The following is a 22,342-nucleotide window of genomic DNA, read 5'->3' as shown; positions in this document are numbered from 1 at the left end:
TCTCTCCACATAGAAGCTCTCTTCACATGCCAACAAACATGCTCAGAGGTGCTGTTGCATAATTGCCATTTCATATGCGTGTGTCGGTCATTATCCTGTAGTTATGTGCCACAGTGTGTGCGCTGCTCTCTATGACAATATTGCGGTACCCAGAGGGAGGATCAGCAGCAATTTACAAGCTAAAAGGCTCTTGTGATCTGTCGCTACAATGCGCCTCAATGTTTCCTGACCAGTTTCAAAGCCAGACGTGTGGCCAGCACAAACAATTAAAGGCATGCCCAGTGTGATCTTAGCCTTATTCATTCATTAGCAGCAGCAGGAGGCCCCTAATTAGTCGTGTTGGCTTGCGGAGGAAATGAATGGGCACCGATTCGACTGCAGGGCAAAACTTGAGGCTCAGAAGTTCCCAATGAGCCAGATTCTTAGAGTCAGTATTGGCAGGGAATCACGCTTTCTCATTTTCTGTCTGTTTATATTCATTAGCTCTCATCTCTTTGCTCACTTTGCCTATCACGAATCGTCTACTGATTGACTCTCCTAATCCTTTTGGGAATATCTTTGCAGTTTTATTTCGTACTCGTTCAATCTCTAAATGTATCCACGTTTTCTCTCACCCCTTTTCAGTCAGACAGTCTGTAAATAGTGGGCACAAAAAAAATAATAATAATGAAGCTGCAGCTGCTGGCTGACAAGAGTGATTACAAACAAGGATGTTTCAGACAAATACTCAATTTAGCATGCCTCAGCATTTCTCATGTTATTCTTCTCATCACAGACTCTCTTCCTCTCCGTCTCTCACTCGCTCATACACTCTTTCTGATCTGTGTCTCCTGTCATTTGTGTTGCAGCTGGGTACAGAGTGGACGGCTCCAGGCGAGTTCAGCAAGTTCAGGTCTCAGTCCTCCAAGTCTGTGCAGTAAGTACACAACACACACACTTCTCTTAACAGAACAGCTATTTATTTAGCTTGTGACCCAGTTTGGGATTCAGCTGTGTTTCTAAGCAAAGGATACCTTAGAGTAGGGCTGGGCGATTATGGCAAAAATAATAATCACGATTTTTTTGATTGATACTGAAATCCCGATTAATAAACACGATTATTCATTGATTTCAAAACTTGAGTATTTATTGAACCAACAAAACTCAAATTTAAATATAACTTAAACGGACACTGTGTAGTATTTATGGGTTTATATAACCCAAAATCCACTTCTTTATGTGCTCCTGCATTGTCTAGTCGCTGTATAATATTGTTGTTTCATTTTCGTAGTGTTTCAAAAAGTCATGTAAAATAACATGGTCGCGGGCCGCGGTTGCATTGCCACTGTTAGCAGCGAGACGCCATGTTTCTACCGGAGCCTGTAAGGACAAACGCGAGAGAACAAATCAAGCGTCGCTTTACTTGTAGCGGAAGTCCCGCCTCCACTCTCTCCGCTTCGTCTGCTACGGCCGCGGTAGCTCGCCCTCTCCCTCGCCTCACGAACCTCCACTATCTCTTGATGTCTGTGGGATATTATGGGACACATTATAAAGAGTGTCCTTAATAATTAGAGGACTGTGTTGCAGTGGCGCTGGCTGACGAGCTTTATCGCGTGGTCATAGACCACTTCATGGCTGAACTTTAAAGGTGAAGTAAGTAGTTTATAGTGCCATCTAGAGGAGAGGCTGAAATTTACAACAAAGAACTGCTCCTCTGCTCACCCCCTCCCTTCCCTGAGCGCTACGGTATCCGCAGCCGGTCATATGTCGTCCTCGTTGTCTTTCTCCGTATCAGCAGATGAGGTTCGTGAGGCGAGGGAGAGGGCGAGCTACCGCGGCCGTAGCAGACGAAGCGGAAAGAGTGGTAAAGCGTGGTAAAGCGACGCTTGATTTGTTCTCTCGCGTTTGTCCTCACAGGCTCCGGTAGAAACATGGCGTCTCGCTGCTAACAGTGGCAATGCAACCGCGGCCTGCGACCATGTTATTTTACATGACTTTTTGAAACACTACGAAAATGAAACAAAAAATATTATACAGCAACTAGACAATGCAGGAGCACATGATATGTATAAAAAAGTGGATTTTGGGTCATATAAACCCATAAATACTACACAATGTCCCTTTAAGGGATTGAAATGAAGTCGTGTTGCCTTCAGGAGCAGACACGACAGCGGGAGAAACTTTGCAAACAATTTCGTTTACTCAATGTCCGTCACATTGAAGCCAAAATGTTTCCAGATAACTCATATTTTCCTACCTTTGTTACCTTTCGGCCATGTTTTCAATCGCTCTCTCCTCATATTATTGACACACACAAGTCACACTTCTTGCTGCAGCTGCGCTTAACACTGGTGCATTCAAGGTGTTTTTATAGCATAGGAATTTACATACACGGCGCACCGTGCGGCACATTAATTTGATTTTCTTGGGTTATAATGTTTTTATGATCGTGAGAAGCGAAATCACAATTAAAATTCGATTAATCGCCCAGCCCTACCTTAGAGTTAGCCTGATACGTTTAGCCGGAGCGTCTCAGCTGTGTTAGAATCCACTGCCAGAGGTGCTTGAAGGTTGTGAACCTGTCGCATCTGTTGTTACTAAGCAACCAAAACCTGTTGAGCGCATTAAACGAACAGAAATAATTCAAACAGACGATGGATGTATCAGCACGAGTGCGAAAAATAAAATCCTCTCCAGATGCACCCTGCAAAAGGCTCTGCATGTGAATCACCCTTTAAGCACAAATTCATTAAAATTCCCCCCCGCTGTAATTTTAACAATACAAACTTTTCTGTGTCTATCGATCTCCTCTGCTCGCTTTCAGTGCCAGGGGACAAAAGCAGCTGCTGCTTTAGCATATACAAATACACATTTTCAACATCCATCATCATTTTTCACAGCACAAACATTAAAAATGTGAAACAAAATGGGATAACGATGACCTGGATGAATGAGAGTCTACACAGATGTAAACATCACCCAACAATTATCTTTACAAACAGAGAAGGCAATTTGAAAGAACGTAATTAGCAAATTGTAGAGAAGGCATTTAACGATATAATTATACAGCCTGAACCAGGGTCTCTGTTTGTTTCATTTTATATCTTTAAGTTCAGTTTTATTTAAAAAGCTCCTTACACATGAATATAGATAGAGAGTGCTGTACAGACACATAAAGCTCAACTCAACTCAACTTTATTTATAGAGCGCTTTAGGCAGCTAAAGCTGGTACAAAGTGCTTAACAGTACAATAAATAAAACATGGCACATAAAACATAGGAGACAAAATAAAAACAATAAAACTATAAAACAGTAACAATGTTTAAATAATAAAAAAACAATAAAACTATAAAACAATAAAAATGTTTAAACAATAAAACACTAAAACAAGAGCAGAGTCTCATGCTGAGTTGAACGCAGAAGAATAAAAATGTGTTTTAAGATGAGTTTTAAAAATGGACAGTGAGGGGGCCTGTCTAATATGAAGCGGGAGGGCGTTCCAAAGTTTGGGACCGGCAATGGAGAAAGCTCTTTCCCCTCTGAGCTTCCGTTTAGACCTCGGTACCTCCAGGAGCAGCTGGTCAGCTGACCTGAGGCACTGAGCAGGAGTGTAAAGCAGTACAGAAGGAACTGAAAGTTAACAATACAAAGTTGAAAAATGTAATCCATTATCATTAGTTTAAAGTCCATTGTGGACTGCAGATGGTTGATAAATCCACAATACTTTGTTTTTATTTAAAAAACATTCTGCTTTTCACATGCTGGGCAGTCATCCACAATAACAACGGAGCCAGCAGCGGTTTTGATTGAAAACTGCTGCAAAACGGGCTGCATTTTTAGTAATTGAACAGAGACCCTTGGAAACAATCGCAGAGTTATCTATATTCTTTCTTCTGATTGGTTCCTATTGGCTATGATTTGACCTTTGTCGATTTGTCTCATCGCGTCACATGACGCCCTTTTCGGAAGGAAACAAACAACCGCAATCGCCATTGTAGCAACACAGAAACATGGCAAACATGGAACAGCATGTGTGGACTTGGACTGGCATGAGTCACAGTCAATGTGTTCATGTGCTTGTTTTCCAGTTGAGGAATAGCTCAACTTTGTCATCACTTATTTACCTGAAGTTTTACAGTTACAGTTATATTGTCACCTGTTGACAGTGCAGGTTTTTCCTGTTCGTGTTGACGAAGAGGTTTTTCAGAACTTAGCTAATGTGGAGGAAAAACTTCAGTTTTCAAAACATTTGTTGCAGGCCTTATTGAGAAAGTATGTTGTTCTTTGTCATTCGATATAAAAAATGCATGATCTGGCTAATTTGGCCACTGGGGGCTGCTGTAGAGTCATGGTGGCACAAAATGGTGACCTCTGGAAAGCAAGGCCCTTTAAAGCTACAAACTGTTTTAAAGCAGTTAGTTACATTCATGCAAACATACGTTTGAGCAACATATTCGATTTCTGCTTATAAATGCTTGTCATATTTGTAGACCAGTTATTGTTTTGATAGTATGTTATGTGGTATTGCGCCATAGAATTTCAAACCTACCTCAAAGGAAATAATAATAACTAAATCGATTTCAATATGTTATTATGAATTTGAAGTGTATTATAAAAAAATATAAATTTTATTTTTTAAAGATTTTATGAACATACCCACTGCTACCCTTAATTAACACACACAATCCTTTATTCTTACATAATGCACAGTATTACTGCTACTGTAATGTTAGTAACAGTCACAGTTCCATGTGACATCAATTTTGGACTCACAAACAATCAGGATCATATTTGCCTCTAATGAAACATGCAGTTTTTGAATATCCTTTACTTGTGTTTCATGAGACATAATCCAGCAACATATCTTTTTTTTTTTTAACATGTAATAAGATTTTTCCCTCTTTTCTCATTTTTGTCCCACAATCCACTTCCCAGAACATCTGCTAACATCTCCTTCCAGTGTTTTTAGTCCTTCAAATCACACTCATCACAATATCTGTCACAAAAACTGTAATTACAGTCCATATATTACCCTAAATGGTTTAACTGCAGCAGTAACCAAACAACACTACTGTTTCAAAAGGCGTTTACATGCAGATGTGGAGTGATTCACTGAAACTGGTCTTTTTTCGCCCCCGCTGTACCTATGGTTTAACATGTATAAATTGGTTCAGTGGGTGCCAGACAGTGACGGATCATAGCAGGTGAAAGGCCTCCTCTCTCTTTCTCTCTCTCTCTCTCTCTCTCTCTCTCTGAATGCATGACTTGTCAGATTCAACACGTTTCTCTCCCTAATTGCTGGGAGCTGCTTGCATAAAAGCAGCCTTTAATATGAGCATTGATCTGCAGCCAGTTTTGCCTCCTAAGTCATTGTTAAGTTGATATGATTATGCAGCGAGAGATCCTAAGAACAGTGCTCCTATTCCGCTGGGTTCCTACATTTGCCTGATTGGATGAAACGCGCTGTTGAGTGGTGCCTTAAATTATTCACACACATGCACACACACACAAACATATACGCTGCTAAATGATGTTTGTAGTGAAGAGTCAGAATATTTTATCACTTCTAAATGGTACAAGTTGGATAATGAACACACAACAATGGAAAAGAAAAAAAATGTTTTTGTTAAATGACTATTTACTGGCCCTTATTGCAGAAAAATGTGAATCATGGCTCCATTTTTATCATTATTTACTCATGTAGGAGCACATTTATGTTCATTATTGACATTATTTGGGACAACTGGTGACCGTTATTGGATGCATAGGGGTTATATTTCTAATTCAACTGGACAGAGTAGATTTCTACTCTCTTAGGAATAAAAGTGCTAAGTAGAACCATATAAGGTTCTTCGGCTTGTCCTCATAGGAGAACTCTTTCTGGCTCCAGGTAAAAGCTTTTCATAAAGGTTCCACCAAGAACCCTTTTAAAACCCATTATTCAGGAAAGGGGTTTGAAAGGGTTCTCTGGATCAAAATGGTTCTTTCTGGAACCATTAGTGTTACCAAGAACCCTTGGAAAAACCCTTTCTTAGGGAAAGGGGTTTTCAGAAGAAAATGGTTCCAGGTAGAACTTCAGCCCTTGTAGAAGGACCCTTTTGGAACCCTTATTTCTAAGAGTGTAGGACATACAATGACTGTGAATCCAAAATCATCGGGAAATAATGAACTGTCAATTTGTTGTGCATCATATGATTTTATACGGAGCCCCCGAAGTAACATGAGAAAAAAAATATAAATAATGAAAAAAATAATACTAATAATTAAATCTCGAGTTTCCCAAAAAATATGAAAAAAAAAATTTGAAAAAATTTTTTTTTCTTCTTTTTTTTTTTCGAGTTTCCCAAAAAAATGAATGATTTTTCCATATTTTTTTGGGAAACTCGAGATCTCGATAATGCATAAATTTATATGAATACCCCCTAAAAAGTAGAATAAACACATCAATGTGGTCATATTGTCACAATACAATTGTATCAATGCCCTATGTATCAAACAGTGATAAACTGTGCTAGATGAAAAGCTTTCAGAGCAGTGGTGACAGTGTTGGGTGACGTGAGTGCAGGTGTGTGGCGGGATGACACAGTTTGTGGAACAGTGATCAGAGGAGATATCATCTTTGAAGCCTCGACTGGAATTTTTTTGACTACATTTGACTAAAATAGACAAAAACACATCCGGCTGGCCGTGTGCCTTGTGTGTGTGTTTTCAACAAAAGCTTGACTCCGCAGTATAATCAAAATGTATATCATTGCATCAAATGAGGCATTAATGCGTAACATCAATACTTGGGCCTTGTTGGAGTTTTGCTCTACGTGCTGAATATTGAAATAAATGTCAGTGTCAAAATCCTAATCACACTTACTATAAATAAGTAGCCTTTGTTTTGATTAAATGTATTAATTTGGCATTTGTTTCTGACTCACTGATTCCCTCATTATGCATGAAAGTGTCATAAATAGTTGTGTGTCTCTATTTGTCATTTTGAGAAGGAATTAATAAGCAGCATAAACCACAAGGAAATCTTCATGCTCACTGAAACACGCACAGCTATTGCTCACTCTGACCTTCTTTTATTTTGGTACACATAGACACACATACTATTTATAGCAGTATTATACCCATATGGAATGTCTTCGTCATTGAGCAAAAACACTTGGGACACTGTTCATTATTATAAATACCAGTCATGTCCAATTAAGGGGAAATGTATTGGAGTAAAAGTACACAATTTATTGATAAAATGTAGCGGAGTAAAAGTAAAAGTTGCGAGAACTATAAATAAAGTAGAGTGAATTTTTGTACTTAAAGGTGCATTGTAATAAATCTAAAGCAACTGGCCATAAAATCCTCCTAATATGTCACAGATTAAGGAATAATGTTCATATAACAAACTGAACTCACCAACAACAACAGTACAGCCAAAATATTTGCATTAAAAAAAATATTTTGCAGACTGCAAATCATGTTTATGTTTTGAAATCATGTTTTGGAGTCATGTGGCGCCACCTACCGCCGTCTACCAATCATTGCAGTCAGTAGAGTCTCAGCTGCCGAGCGACCACGGGTTGCCAGTTACGTCAGAAAACAAAAAACCTAAAAGACCTCGGTATTTTGAATTTGAATGTCGTAACCGTTTTTGGCCACATTCTTACATATGGCACCTTTAAGTACGATAACAAACCATTTGTACTTTGTTACATGACAACACTGCTGCAGAGTCACCAAGTATTGAAGCATAACATGACAGGAACATTAAAACGGTGGTGCAGTGCATTGATTTATGTGTGTTCATGTATTTTGTAATTGCATTTATGTTTTGAAATGGCCAATTGACGAGGCGCTGTTGCCGAGAACATGCGTCATATTCTGAGGTGTGATACAAGGGTGAATTTGCCTTACATACATGTTTATGTAAGGCAAATTCGACGACCTTGAGTGTCTTGAAAGGCGTCTTCAAATATAATGCATTATTATTATTATTATTATTATTATTATGTTTACCCCACTGGTAAAAAAAATACATAAACAAAACATTAAAACCTGCCTTTAAACTGTTTTTTTTTGCGGTAATGCGTGTAATCGGCATTCAGTCTCGCAATGCGTGCAGAATTTAATGAGCTCTGGCTCTGATTGGCATCAGCAGGAACATAAGACCTGGCTAATTTCTTATTTGTCTGCTCTATTTGTGCCAGAGATGCAACGCTACGATGTGCATTCATCTTCTGGCCACTGATGTTTGTAGCTATCCTTCAAAAATCTGAGCAGTGCTCAATACCATTTCAATAGGGCTATCGTGCTATTTTTTTCTTTTTCTTCCCCTGAGTCATTTTGTTGCCAGCACATATGTGACATCACAATTCATGCAAGGTGATGTAGGGGTGAGAAAAAAAAACTTGCTAATTCTAGTATGGAAGTGGCAGCATACATGGATAGTTGCTCCTATGGTCTAATTATTCTGTTTACCTTGATATTTGAAGTGATTCTACTGTCGGGGCATGAAAATACTGTATATCATATGCACCAGAGATGAAACTGATGAAAGTTTAAAGAGTGGATAAAGCTAATGACTATTTTTTATAGATATTTTATTACTAAACATTATCACATGCTTTAGGGGAGAAAAAAAAGCATCAAAGACGACATGAAAGTCTATCTCGAAAAAATAACGAGGCAAAATCTGTTTTGATGTTTCTGTGTGCGGGGGGGCGAGCAGAATTCATAGCCCGACATATTTTTTTGCATGCAAATAAATACATGCCTCGCTGAAATAACGTGCATCCATTTGTTACTTTAAACTCCCGCGTCTGCGTCCGACGACTTTATTGAAACATCTCGACGCAAAGGCAGCCTGTTTGCCCCCACAGTGCGCCAGGCGTCCCTCACACACCATTACACTGGGCCTGTTTATAGCTGAGCTGATGATGAATGCTCCTGAGCGTGGTGAGTTGTGCGCGCGGCAGGATTAATCGTTGTGCGTTCATAAAATGGTATTCTTCAAATCAGATGGGATAGAAATGAAATGAGCAAATTAGCAGTGAGGAACGGAATAAGACACATTGTCAGAGCATGTGTAGAGCAATAATAATAATCAGTCTTTAGACAGATTTTATCACCTGCTAATTTAAAACATTTGTAAGCCTGATTTAAAAAAAAAAAAGGAATGTTTGAACAAAGTGAAACAAATGAGGTGTTTCTACAATATTACACCTGGTGTGTAGATGGACAGCAACTATAAAATGCAATGACTAACTATGAATGTTAGTCATTGCACATGGGAGTATAGTTAGCCCATGGCAGCGTGATCCTCTTGTGTAATTTGTTTTTGGAGCATAGGTTCAGGGCCATTTGAGCCATTTACAGACTCAGACACTGTTAAACTCCACACATATTCGTGAGGAAAACGACAATTTAAAGCCACTCTCGCGGTTTATGTGCTACCGTTTCTAGTTATTATCGTAGCGGGCCCTGAACACAATGAAACAGGACAAGGCTAAAGTAAAATGGAGTGTAAAAGGATGGGGAGCAAATAGAGAGAGAGAGAGAGCTGTCTTCATAAATGTAATTGAACATGGGAGATCAGAATGAAACACATAAGAAGATCCCACTATCCATAGGTTTTGCTGCTGCTGTTGATGTTTTAATTTGATGCTTTGGACTGTGGGTATTTATATTATGTCCCGGTTCATTGGAGCTGACTATAGTCAAGAGCTGAGTGACGAGTGACTTATGGCTGCAGGCTTGAATCTCATTGTCAGGGAATGAAGCATATTGTTCTTGATGGGTTCACTTAAGGCACTTCACTGTTTGTTGTCTGTTGTCTGTTTGGGGTCTCTGCATGATGCAATCAGAGGCAAGTGACACCAGCAAACACACGCCCATACACCAGTGGCTGCCTGTCCACAGAGGCCGCTATAGGGCTGTGAGTACTGTGCGTAATCTGCAAAAAATTCTTTACCATAGACTCTAGCTATAGTGAGAATGCCCTTCCAATACAAAAGATGGGAACACTCTGGGGCTCATCTATTTAGGCTGGCTTTACACAACAACGATCTGAACACAAACCGCCAAAAGTGACGTTGCGTTCCCACTTTTTATTTTTTTAGCGTTTAGACGAGCGTCTTTGGGTGGAAATCTGCACGCACACGGTGATGCAAAATAGTGTGAAATTTGATGTAGTATGCATGCCAGGTGGCTAGGTGGCACTGCCATACAACAACACCAGGAGCGTGCGCATGCGCTGAAATCTCTCTACTAGCGCTGAGTAGCCCACAGTCGAAAACCAAAACAATAACTCGGCGTAATTGCTGAAATGACTCCTGGACAGGTATCAGAGCAGCTAAGGCAACTTAAATGTCCGACTGATGGATAATAATTCGACATGTTTGTTGTTGTTTGTCTGCACATGGATCTGACGTCAGCGCGTACAGGAGGGATAGCCAGCGTGAGCAGCTCAGAGCTCACTTTTGCGTTTTCAACCGTTTAGACGGGAACGCGACGGCGGAGCGTTTTTAAGATTTCCACTCTGGAGGGTGGGTTCATTTTTTTTTGTGTTTGTAAGCTCCAAAAAAACGCTGTCGCCGTCTAAACGAAAGGCACATCTGATAAAATATTTTGTCGGCTTCACCCGGGAGCGTTGCCGTGTAAAGCCAGTCCCCAAAGACCAGCCGCCATTGCAACACACACATAAATACAGTAGTTCTAATACAGTGTATATAGCTGACCACTTGTGATGATCCAAATCAGGCTTTTCTTCAAATCCCTCCATCTCCCCTAATGGGGTGTAGCATTTCTCTTGCTCTGATGTGTGAAAATCTATCCTTGTTGGCAACTTAAATGATGCGATGGACAGGAAAGTTGGAAGAGTACAGCTGTTCTGAAGATCTTCTATTCGTCTACACCACCTGGCTAAGGCCACCTGGAGATAATGACTCACACTGTTTACGCCGTGTGGGCGTATATACGTGTATAGAGGATTGTTTTGCCTGTGTTCTAATTCTGACTTTGCTGAATAAAACTTAAAGATGGGGAGTATATTCTGTGCTTGCAGCCTCAGTCTCTCTCACACACTTTCCTATTTTTTTTTTTTTTCACCGCTCCTTCGAGGCACCATCGTGTTACAAATCATTCACATCAGAAGTTATATAAGTCCAGTAAAGGCCATGAAGACAATATATTCTGTATTTTTGCTTGTGTTTGTCCAGTGTATTATTATATGTGTAGCTATATAGTAATAAACAGAGGGACAGACACGATCAGGGAATCGTTTGGTGTTTTTATCGATCAACTTGATCACCAGTTAAGATTTGTGCTAATGCAAACGTGTCAGCTTCCTCTTTATGTGCTACTTTTATTTGCTATACTGCCTATATTTTGTTTTTTATCACACAAATTGCCTTTCCTTAAATAAAAAAATAGACACATTTCAGTATCCTAAAGCTGGTTAAAGACAAAAAAGTAGATACAACTTTTCAAAAAATGTTCCAGTTTGTCTGTCTTGTCGTCTCCGCCTCTGTTCATACCTGTGAAAATGATGGTTTGGCAGCGTATATGAGGCGCCATCACAACAGCGAGAGTGACAGTGAGGTATAATCAGATGAGGAACCCAGATAACCTCGTCAACACTATCTTCCCTCTCTCTGACACAGCTACCAGAGCCTCGGGCTGGATAGACAAACTCAACTGTGCTGAGTCGCATCCTGAGATATAGTCGGATGTATGACAGTGTGCTTGATGACGAGTGTTTCAGAGCCTTTAGAGCAGGTCAGGGTGTAAACAGATCGACGGTTAGTGGATCACTGGAGGAAAAAGGGGACATATTATGCAAAATCAACTTTTTAATCATTTAAATCCTTATATTTGGGACTCTAGAGGCCCTATCAGTCGGTAAAGTGTGAAAAAAGATGACTCACTCATGTTTTTGTGGTCCTCCTCGGTCTAAGTACAGGAGATGAAACACGTAATGTTGACTTCTGCACTCATTGTTACGTCACAATGCGCTAAATTCCTGGAATTGTTGCCTCGCGGAGCTCCGCTTTGACCGTAAAACACGCGAGAGTGCTGGCGAGGGCAACGGTATTCTTGGCTCCACAGTGCAGCACAGAGTTCTACACAAACTTCCATCCTCAGAGGATTTATCCGTCCAGTGGACACATGTTATATATGACGGCAATGTGCCTGCTAGAGCCTGCAAATTATTACTTTTCCAAATGCTAACTGCTGTTAGCTCCCAGTAGCCTCTGTGGCTGATGTCATTTCCGGTCCCTTAAGTTTTCGTTTTACTTTTTTTTTAAGGTGGACCTAAAGAGATACTACTAAACCGAGCGTTCCGAACAGGGCTGTTTTGGCAGGGTGATTGAACGGCTGTGGTTCTTCATCCAAATCATGTCACAGACATGTTCATTAGGACACCAGGGAACTAGGCTAACTTGGAGAAACAGGGTATAATATGTCCTCTTTAAAGTAAGAAAAACAAAACAGAGAAAAACCTTAATTAAATGATGTCTATAACGTTTCTATTCATATGCATGGTTGCACATCTTTGAGTGTGGTTCTGCCACTGATGTCTTCCTGTTAAAATTTTTTATTTTTTTCCTCTCCACTGATGCCAAGTGCTTGCTCATTGTGTGAAATGTTTATACCGCATGATGTAAAGTGCCTTGAGACCATGTATATTGTGGTTTGGCACTATACAAAGGAGATTGATTTGATGCATGGCACATTTTTCAAAATGTGCCAAAATAATTAAATACTCTTTATAATTTATGTGTATTTTTATCCACTGAGTGTAAGTGAATACTGTGAGTTCAGCAGTAGCACAATATTTAAAGCAGTGGGTGACCGCAGAAGAAGGATAATAAGGTGAAACTTGATGACGTAAATATAAAGCACCAGTATATGTTAATATAGTTGCATTTCATTCATCTTTACGTTGTTATTGCAGTATTTATTTTTTGTGAATGACGCTGTAGCTGACATTTTAAAGGTACAGCTTTCAGACCACAAACTCCAGGAAATTACATTTATTTACCCAAATACCAACAAGTGTTAGAGTGACAGAGTTGACGGTGCCTTTCCCAGTGACAATGAGAGAAACCACGTGGAGAATGCACTTATTTCACCATTAGATCTCATATCGTCTCAGTATCTATAATTGAATCAAGCACTGTTGACTTTTGGTTGGTGAGGAGGCCCAAAACGTGTCGAGTGAGGGAAAACATACTACTTGTCCTCATGACATCACAGGAATATTGATGAAGCATGTGGATGAGCTGAATGCTGCACCTGCTCTACAGTGAACACCTGCACTATGTCATTACTGCGTGTACTTATTCATATTTGAGTGAGTGTTCCTGTCTTTGTGTGTCCCAGGTTGTGTTTGAGTTTAAGTACCATCCCTAATGCTAATCTCCCTTCACTCGAGCTATAGTTGGTCGACTCGCAGGCGCATTTGAAATGGAACGAAGCTTTTTACCAGCAGGTTGCAGTTAGTGTTCTGTTCCAGTTTCTTCCCTACAGACCTTCACTGCCTTTGATGACAGCCTGCTTGCGAAAACACAAATCTGTGCATGTTTGTAGATGCTTGTATTGAATCGGAATATCTATGGGGTGCATTTTCTTGAGGTGCAAAATACCAAAATCTATTTGTCAAATGTCCTAAAAGAGACTAAGGTAGCTTCTGGTTTTCAGTTGAAGGCTCAGCTGCAACCCCAAAAAACTGATGACAAAATGTTTTAAGATTACAAACACTAAAATTATGATAATAATCTAGATTTTCAATTCTTTCTTTTAACATATTACCATTTGAAACTTTAACAGGGTCATTCCATGGGTCACGACAACCCAATGGAATCTTTATATACACTGGCAACCAGCCATAACACCCATATAGTACAGGGGTCTCAAACTCAAATGACCTGGGGGCCAATGCACATCTATTCTGATGAAGAGGGGACCGGCTTAGAGAACAAAAGGTGGGGGAAAAAAACAACTGTAAACAATATTGCATCATGACATCACACGTATACTTAATAATACTATTTATGATGCAAAATTAATGTATTGATATCAAAAACTGACATTTATTATTTATACTGCCATTCGTGACTCGGGACCTAACAAGTGTATTTATATATGTAATTGAATGTTGTATATGATACATTTAATAATGGGATAATATTGACCAAGTGTCTTATTATTCCTGTTATAAAAAACATTGCTAGCAAACTATATTATATTCTAACACCTCGCTGGCAGCTGTGCCTCAGGGACACACTGTGTTTAAAAGACGGTGAGGTCATGGGCCATGTTTCATTATATTATTATATATTAAGTGGGGGGCCTTATGTAATCGATTGGGGGGCCGCCAGTTTGAGACCCCTGATATAGTATATTAAAGATCTACTATGTAACGGTATAAGGGCCTTTAGCCATGAATTGCGACATGCAGTTTTTCATGTTTATGTCACCATGACATTTTGAATTTGCTCTAAATAAACTGCAGTTCCTATGGGAACCTTCCAGTTCCTGCAAAATGGGAACTGGAATAAACCATGTAAGGTTATGGCCGCAAACACAATACTGTTAGTCGGTAGAGTTAATTTAGTTTCTTTTTTTCTTCGCTTGAACTAAAAAAGATACAGAATTCTGCCAGGGTTATTCTTTAATCATCATTTCTCCTCTGCTAATGTGTTGTCATGTTCGTCGTGTAGTATTTTTTGACCTTCAGGCAGTGTATAATAAATGCACTTGGAGTTTGCTGTGATGGAAACAGCATATGTTTCTGTGTGTCGGTGTGGCACAAATACACAAACCCCAGGAGAGCCGGTAATTGTGTGATCTTTTTTTTTCTTCATTTGTCATATGTCCTCACATACAGGCCACAGTGAGATTGTAGTAGGAGTGATAACACCAGGCTAAGTGAGAAAAAGCACTGAAGGTATTAATGCTATGTTGCTATATATTAGATAATTACATATAGGGGGAAAATGGACATGGCAGACGGGGAGAAGAGATGGTGTCAGTAATGTTGGCGAAAAAGGGACAGACATGATGATACAGGAAAGGAGAGAGAGGTGGGAGATGAGGCAGAGGGAGGGGATGGAAGAAAGAGGATTTATTGAGGCTGCAGGGAAGAGCAGCGTGATAGCTCTCTGATGGATTAGTGGAATGCATAAGAAGTGGATTGAAGAGGGGAGGGAGTGAGATAGGAGGAAAAAAAAGTGACATTTGTGCATCTCCTTGGGGCAGCCCTAAACACTGGTGTCATTAATGTAATTTAGAGGAGAGCACTCGCTGAGCAGAGTCTTTTATTTAAAAGCCACCTGTGGGTGTTGGAGAGGCAGGCGTCGTGCGAGTGAGCCAGACTGAACTGACGGGGACCGGGTGACAAGTCAGATAGCATCAATGGGATGTTTGAGTTGGAGATAGTGAAAATTTAGAATGAGGAAATTGCTGTAGCCTGTGGGCAGATCAGAGAAGGGAAGAATAAGAGTCTTGTATTTACCAAGTACTGACTCCATTTCACTTCAATGAGTCACAAAAGAATCCAAAATCGCAGTACGACCAAGTACAATTGTCCAAATCAAAAGACACTACGAATACAAAATGTGTGATAAACGACATTACGATTATATTATCCTCTGCAGAAAATCTTGGTCTTCCTATACGAGACAATGTGTTTGAAATGTCAAATCATCATAATTTCTTTCAATTAATTTCGGAAAATAACAGAATCAGTCTGTGTGTCATATGTTAATCTCAACATTTGTCAAAATAACAAAAAAAAAACGATTCCCTTTATCGTGCAGCTCTTCTTAGCTCTGCTTACTGCAGGCCAGGTTAATAATATCAACAGTGAGTGTGTGTGTGTGTGTGTGAATCAATCTCTGTAATTCACACACATGCTTTCCTTTGAGCTGCTTGTGAAGGGGCTTTGTCTCTCAGCAGCAACAAAAATAAACCTCTTTGTGTGTTTCAAACCAAATAAATATTTCATACTTCAAATCCAGCAGACTTAGGCACAGTTGATATTCTCTCACAATATTGTTTTGCTCCAATAGTCCTGTCTTATGTGTGTCGTCCAACGCGGTCGAGCTTCTTTGTCTTTCTCTATCTGCTCAGCTCGAAGAGAAACAAAGACTCCAATTAGTCAGGCAATTAGACTCCAGCTCTATGTCCTCTATTCATCCTCCAAATCACATGATAATGGCTATTCTCCATCTTCCATCTTTCATTTGCCCTTCACTTAGGCTTTTTTTCCCCCTCTCCTCTCCTCTGTATATAATCATGTCTCAGTGATATGTGCTGTTATCTGTTAATCTGCAAGATACAGAAGGTATGGCACTGTATAATTCCCTTTCTGTTCCTGCGGTTCATTTCTTCTTCTACTAATAATTCCCGACAGACGGTGCACCGAGGAGTGTAATGCTGCCCTCCGCAGTTTGAAGCTCTCAACCACAGCTCAGAGTTCCCTACCACAGTTCTTCCCATCCTCCCAGTCTCATCACCCATCCCTCCTCCTCCTCCTCCTCCTCTTTTTCCTCTTCTAATAATAATTTCTGGCAGGCTGTACATCGAGTGGTGCAATGTTGCCCTGCCTTCAATACATTTGCTATCACTCCTATCTTCCTTCCTGCCTGTCTCGCTGTCTCTTTACCACTTACAGCGAGAGCTTGCCATCATAGGAAGACTGATGTGATGACCCCTGTAACCCCCAACTTAAAGGGACACTGTGTAGTATTTATGGGTTTATATAACCCAAAATCCACTTTTTTATACATATTATGTGCTCCTGCATTGTCTAATCGTTGTATAATAGTTTTTGTTTCATTTTCGTAGTGTTTCAAAAAGTCATGTAAAATAACATGGTCGCGGGCCGCGGTTGCATTGGCACTGTTAGCAGCGAGACGCCATGTTTCTACGGGAGCCTGTAAGGACAAAGGCGAGAGAACAAATCAAGCGTCGCTTTACTTGTAGCGGAAGTCCCGCCTCATTTGCTGACACGGAGAAAGACAACGAGGACGACATTTGACCGGCTGAGGATACCGTAGCGCTCAGGGAAGGGAGGGGGTGAGCAGAGGAGAGTTCTTTGTTGTAAATTTCAGCCTCTCCTCTAGATGGCACTATAAACTACTTACTTCACCTTTAAAAGAACAGTCAGAAATAAATTAGTAACATGTAAACAAGTAAAATAATAGTAAATTAAAAGTAATAAAAGTAGTAAAATGATGATAGCAATAAAAACAATACATCACTAATAACACAGGACCAAATCAAAACAAAATGCTCTTCTTTTTCAAAAACAACAACAACAAGGTTTACACAGCACACAAAGTGTTATACCTAACCCAACACTAACCTTGATCCAATGACAGTGCATTTCTCACAATTAACAAAAAAGAAAAAAACTCTGTCCCTCTGAGTGTTCTTTCCCTCTCTTTGTCTTCTACGGAGCTCTGATTTGTGGCCACAAAATACGAATGAGTTCCCACGAAATAGGTCAAATGTGTGCACAAAATACTCATTTGTGGCCACGATATACTAATCTGTTCCCATGAAATAGGTATAATGTCCAACCATCCGGCTCCTACCGCTTTATCCTCGGCACGAAGGTCCCAGGGGGGCACTGTGTCAATCTCAGCTGACATATGCGCATATTTGCACACTATTTCCGTGGCCACAAATTAGTATTTCATGGCCACGTTTCACCTATTTCATGGGAAGTAATTAGTATTTTGTGGCCACTGATCACAGTCCCCCCCCCCCCCCCGTTATGTCTGGGGCTCTGTCATCTTCATCTTTTCGCTCCAGATTTTAATCGAGGACTTATCAAATTCCATATTCTCCTCACATCTCTATTCTATTCATCGTATCTGTCTTCTCTGTCTGTATTCGCACAGTTTATGATTAATTTCCAGCTTTTATTTCACCAAAGAATATCCATCATCTTGACACCAACCTGAAAACAAAAGCAAGACATGGACACAAAGAAATTTTTCTTAATTTTTTTTTTTTTTTTGTAAATAAATAAGTATCAGAGCAGACAACTGCCGACTCACGTGACTAAGCAAATGTGAATAGGACTTGATTGTCAGCCATCTTCCTCTGTTTATACATCTCAGTGTGTCATGATCCTTCTGTTTGCCTCAGTCTCAGAGTCTTATATGGCATCATATAACAGGTAAACTGATGCATTTGCCTGTTGAAGATCCTTGTGCGTTTTTTTTACATTTTTGACTGCTAGAGGAAAAAAAGCTCCTCACATGTTGACAGTGAATAGTATGTTGAGAATGTTGTGTTTTGGATTTGTAGTCCTCTATGTCTGTTGTCATCTATCTGCCTGACTCAGGCACACCATGTTGGCAGACTGCATCCTGTCAGACATTAGATTATCCCCCTGATGGAGTCAGATTATGGTCGGAAATAGACAACCTGATGAACGGCTATAGGAAATGTACTAAAACTCTCACAAAATCATTAGCCTCTGTGGGACAGAAAGATTCAAGACTCAAGCACTTTATCCTTGTGTAGCTCAAACAAAATTGCTTCTGTGACAGCCTCAGAGGGGTATAAAATCCCAAAAGCATAAAATAGAATATATGAACAAAAATAGCACACAACAGTTTAAAACCAATTAAAAATATGCTGCAGTTAATCTTGACCTGAATGAATGGGGAAAGTGAGATTCATTTGTCTCTTTTTGAAAACCCAGTTGTGTCTGAATGTAATATTTTCATTAATACATAACCATGGGTACTATTATTATATTCATTATGGTTTTATATAATCAGTGGTGATTGCTCTCAGACAGCAAGGGAAGCGCAGCTTCCTCTAAAATGTCATCAAATAGGAAACGTTAACGTTTGTTCAGAATCAGCTGTTTATCACGGATGACAGATGATTTTGTGTGGTTTTGATATTCCTGTAGTAGCCTCCACATTAAAACCACTTTAAGCTCAGCTTCAACAGTTCTCTATGGGACAGCACAGAATAGGTTTCTTTTTGCTTTGGTGAACTTGACGGTGATTGGGCAAATGCGTCAAAAACGTCACTTTCACGGAAGCTCAGCTTCTCTCGGAAAACAGTGGGTGGGCGCGGACGCTACACTGTAAAAAAATGTCCGTAGATTTTACAGTTAAAAACTGTCAAACCATGACAGAAAAAGACTATAATACAGTTTTTGTAACAGTAAATTACCGTATGTATTTCCCAAAACAGTAATTTTCGCATATTTTTTCCTTATATAACAGTATTACTCTACTCTTAAATAATCTTGCACTGTAGTAATTATGGAAATATCCCGTAATATTTTTAAGAGCCAAAACTGTATCTTTTGCAGGGTTTTTTTTTGTTGTAAAAAATAAATTTTATTACTGTTAAACTACGCAAAACCTTTACTTATACAGTACTTTTACGTAAATATATGGCAAGGCATAGTTATTTATATGGTGGAATATGGAAAAATTCTCCAACCTTTACCGTGATAGAAGAAACTATTTTACCGTATTATGGTAAAATTCTGGCAACCATAGCTGCCAGTTTTTTACCGTTAAAAATAAGTGGGTTTTTTTTTGGTTTTTTTAAATGAATAAAGTGGTATTTTATGTTAATACGGGCTGTTTATTTCACACTTAAATACCGTCTGATTTCATGGAGAAATGCTTTACTTATACAATATTTTCACGTTAAATATATGGGAAAAACACTGTTACTTTCAATGAAAAAAAAAGTTATTTATATGAATATTGAAAAAATCAACAACCTTTACCATAACATCAGCAGTAGTTCTATCCTTTTACTGTAATGTAAGAAAAGGTTATATAGGCAACCACAGCTGCCAGTTTTTTACCGTAAAAACTACAGTTTTTTACAGTGTAGGCTTCTGCATGATGATTGGAACTGTTTTTGATTGACAGTGTTGCAGAAACATACACACCGGAGCCTTTTCTGCCTCCGTCCTGTGTGGATTTTATGAGGGAAGTCTGTAGACATATGGTCATTGCGTGTTTTTTGCTCAGCGATAGAGCTCATTTGTGTTTCCTTGTTCTATTGGTTCGTTTTACAGAATTTATGTATACACATAACTGGGCGTGAAATGAGCTTCCCCTGTTTCAAAGACCAATAACCACCACTGCGTATGAGCTCATCTTTTCCAATTCCTTTTGACTGAATCCTCCCCCGTGAATGTAAAACAAGCATTTAGTTTCTTTCTCACACGTTACGTCTCAGAGCTCAGAGTCCTGGGTGAGGATTGGCGGTGCGTTTGAAAAGGGCAAGCAGGATGCCAGAAGCTGAAAGTGCCACTTGAGTTCACACAGAGTGCCATTTCAGCAGCAGCGTATACAGCGATCTTCTCTAATCACGAGAGAATGACCTTATAGCGCACTGTCGCTGCTCTCAGGCACCTGCACCTGATTTACTGGTTACAGAACGTTGGACAGCTGGAGGATGTTCCGGTGTTTTTTGCTCGGGGGAAACATGAGATCGTTCCCCCATCAGACCATGTCCTTCCCATTCAACTCAGTCAACCACATCCACAACAAACACACACTCACACACATACCCACTCATCGGCCACTTTATTAGGTATAACTGTTCAACTTGCTCATTAACACAAGTATTCAATTAGCCAAGAACAAAAACTAAGGGTGAATTCCAATTCCTTTCTTAACCCTCAATCTCAAAAATGCACGCTCCCTCTAGTGCAAGTGCTGTCCCGATTCTCAGAAAAATTAAGTTGAGGGGCGAGTTTAAGGGCTGTATCGCCCTCAATATTGAGATTTTCCGAGACCACCCTTGGGAGCCAGCGCTACCCAGAATGCATTGCGTGTTTTCACATGAGAAAGATGGCGTCGAAAGCAGCGAAGCGAGTGCGATACAAATGAAGTAATTTATTTGTTAATAGAGATATAAAAATGATGAAAACCACTGTATTATCTTAGTTTAGGCCCATATTATGGATTACTGACGGCATTGCTGCGTAACATTTATTTTTATTTTTACGATCTTTTGTCAATAGCCGGCCGGTGCGCACACGCGATCGTTTGCTATCGTTTACTTTTCAATAAGCCGTGGTGTGTGGTAACTGTCAGCTGAATATGTCCGTGGTTGTGGTATTTGTATGAGTATCATCTTATAACTAACTGACAACCTAATAACTTGACTGACAAACGGATCGTAATAAATAATCGTGACGTAAATGTGTTCTTCTTCTTCTTCTTTTTTGGAGTTGACAGACTGGACGCAGCTTTCGCGTTATTCTGCCCCCCGCAGTCTGAAGACGTATCTGCATTTAAGGGGTGTCCCATTTCTAAGTGACAAAATAACCCTCAACACTTGGTTTTGAGGGCCAGTTAAGATAAGGGTTGAGCTTGAGGGTTAAGATATGAATTGGAATTGGCCCTAAAAGTCATTGCCTTTCCTTCGATTGTCTTTTAGAGCAGGCTGTCACATTGAGCTCTTTGAACTGCAAAAGACATTAAATGATTTAATGTATTTTGCACGTGCACAGCATATGCAGTATTTTCTTGAACAGGGATAACATCAAGCAATAGTGTTCCTGTTTTTTTTTTCCTGCTTTGCATGACTTTTATTGTATCCTTTTACCTCCTTCTTTTATTCAAAGCGAAGACTTCAAAGAAGAAGAGCTTGTGTTTATTTCAAGAGACAAACTGGAGGCAAGAAAGAGACTCGGTGACAAACATAAAAGTTATACATTTCCACACTGCAGCAAACAAAATTAACATAATGATGATTATGTGAATGGCATTTTTAGACACAGTGCCATTTTATCCTTGAAGCGATAGGTTTTCTTTGCGTGGAACAGACTGCCTTCACACACAGATGTGTATCGCACACAACACGCAAGTATTGTTTCACTGCCACACACACTGCGCGGTGGATTAGACTCTGGTTGTGTGTGTGTGTTCTGAGAGTTAATGACGTGTGGAGCAGTGCTCGGGTGTCTCACATTTAGCAGCAGATGCCGCCCCCTATTATCCAAGATGTGTTTTTAATAAGAATAAAGCGATGTCGCGCAGCATGCCTGTTTTTCATCAACTGTAAATCAGAATTTTACTTTGTCCAAGCAATAGTTCCTGAGAAATATGCTGGAGCTTGTAAAAGTCTAAAATGATGATTTACGTGGAGCATTGATTTCCGTCCTCCCTGACTCAGAGGGAGTGTTTTATTTAGGACCGGGGCTGATAATATCCTGGCTCATCGCTGTCTTCTTTGCCATTTTGCCCGTAGCGCTGAGTGTTGTATTTTAGACTGATTAACCTGTTTCCGTAGAGTTGATGTGTTATTTCTACGTTAAGCCTTTTTTTTTTTTTTTTTGCCCAAATCCACTGTAGACTCATAA

General features: G+C 39.8%; 1 protein-coding gene across 1 annotated transcript in view; it reads left to right on the top strand.

The window, feature by feature from the left end:
* b4galnt4a (beta-1,4-N-acetyl-galactosaminyl transferase 4a) overlaps positions 1-22,342 on the top strand; it is a 188,881-nt gene that overhangs the window by 138,711 nt on the left and 27,828 nt on the right. Inside the window, exon 7 of the mRNA XM_083894111.1 lies at positions 849-916. Coding sequence (XP_083750237.1) covers positions 849-916 — 68 coding nt within the window. The remainder of the gene's footprint in view (positions 1-848; positions 917-22,342) is intronic.

The sequence above is a fragment of the Microchirus variegatus genome, assembly GCF_963457635.1.
Source record: "Microchirus variegatus genome assembly, chromosome: 8".
Classification (NCBI taxonomy): domain Eukaryota; kingdom Metazoa; phylum Chordata; class Actinopteri; order Pleuronectiformes; family Soleidae; genus Microchirus; species Microchirus variegatus.
This window is presented reverse-complemented; position numbering and strand designations above follow the sequence as displayed.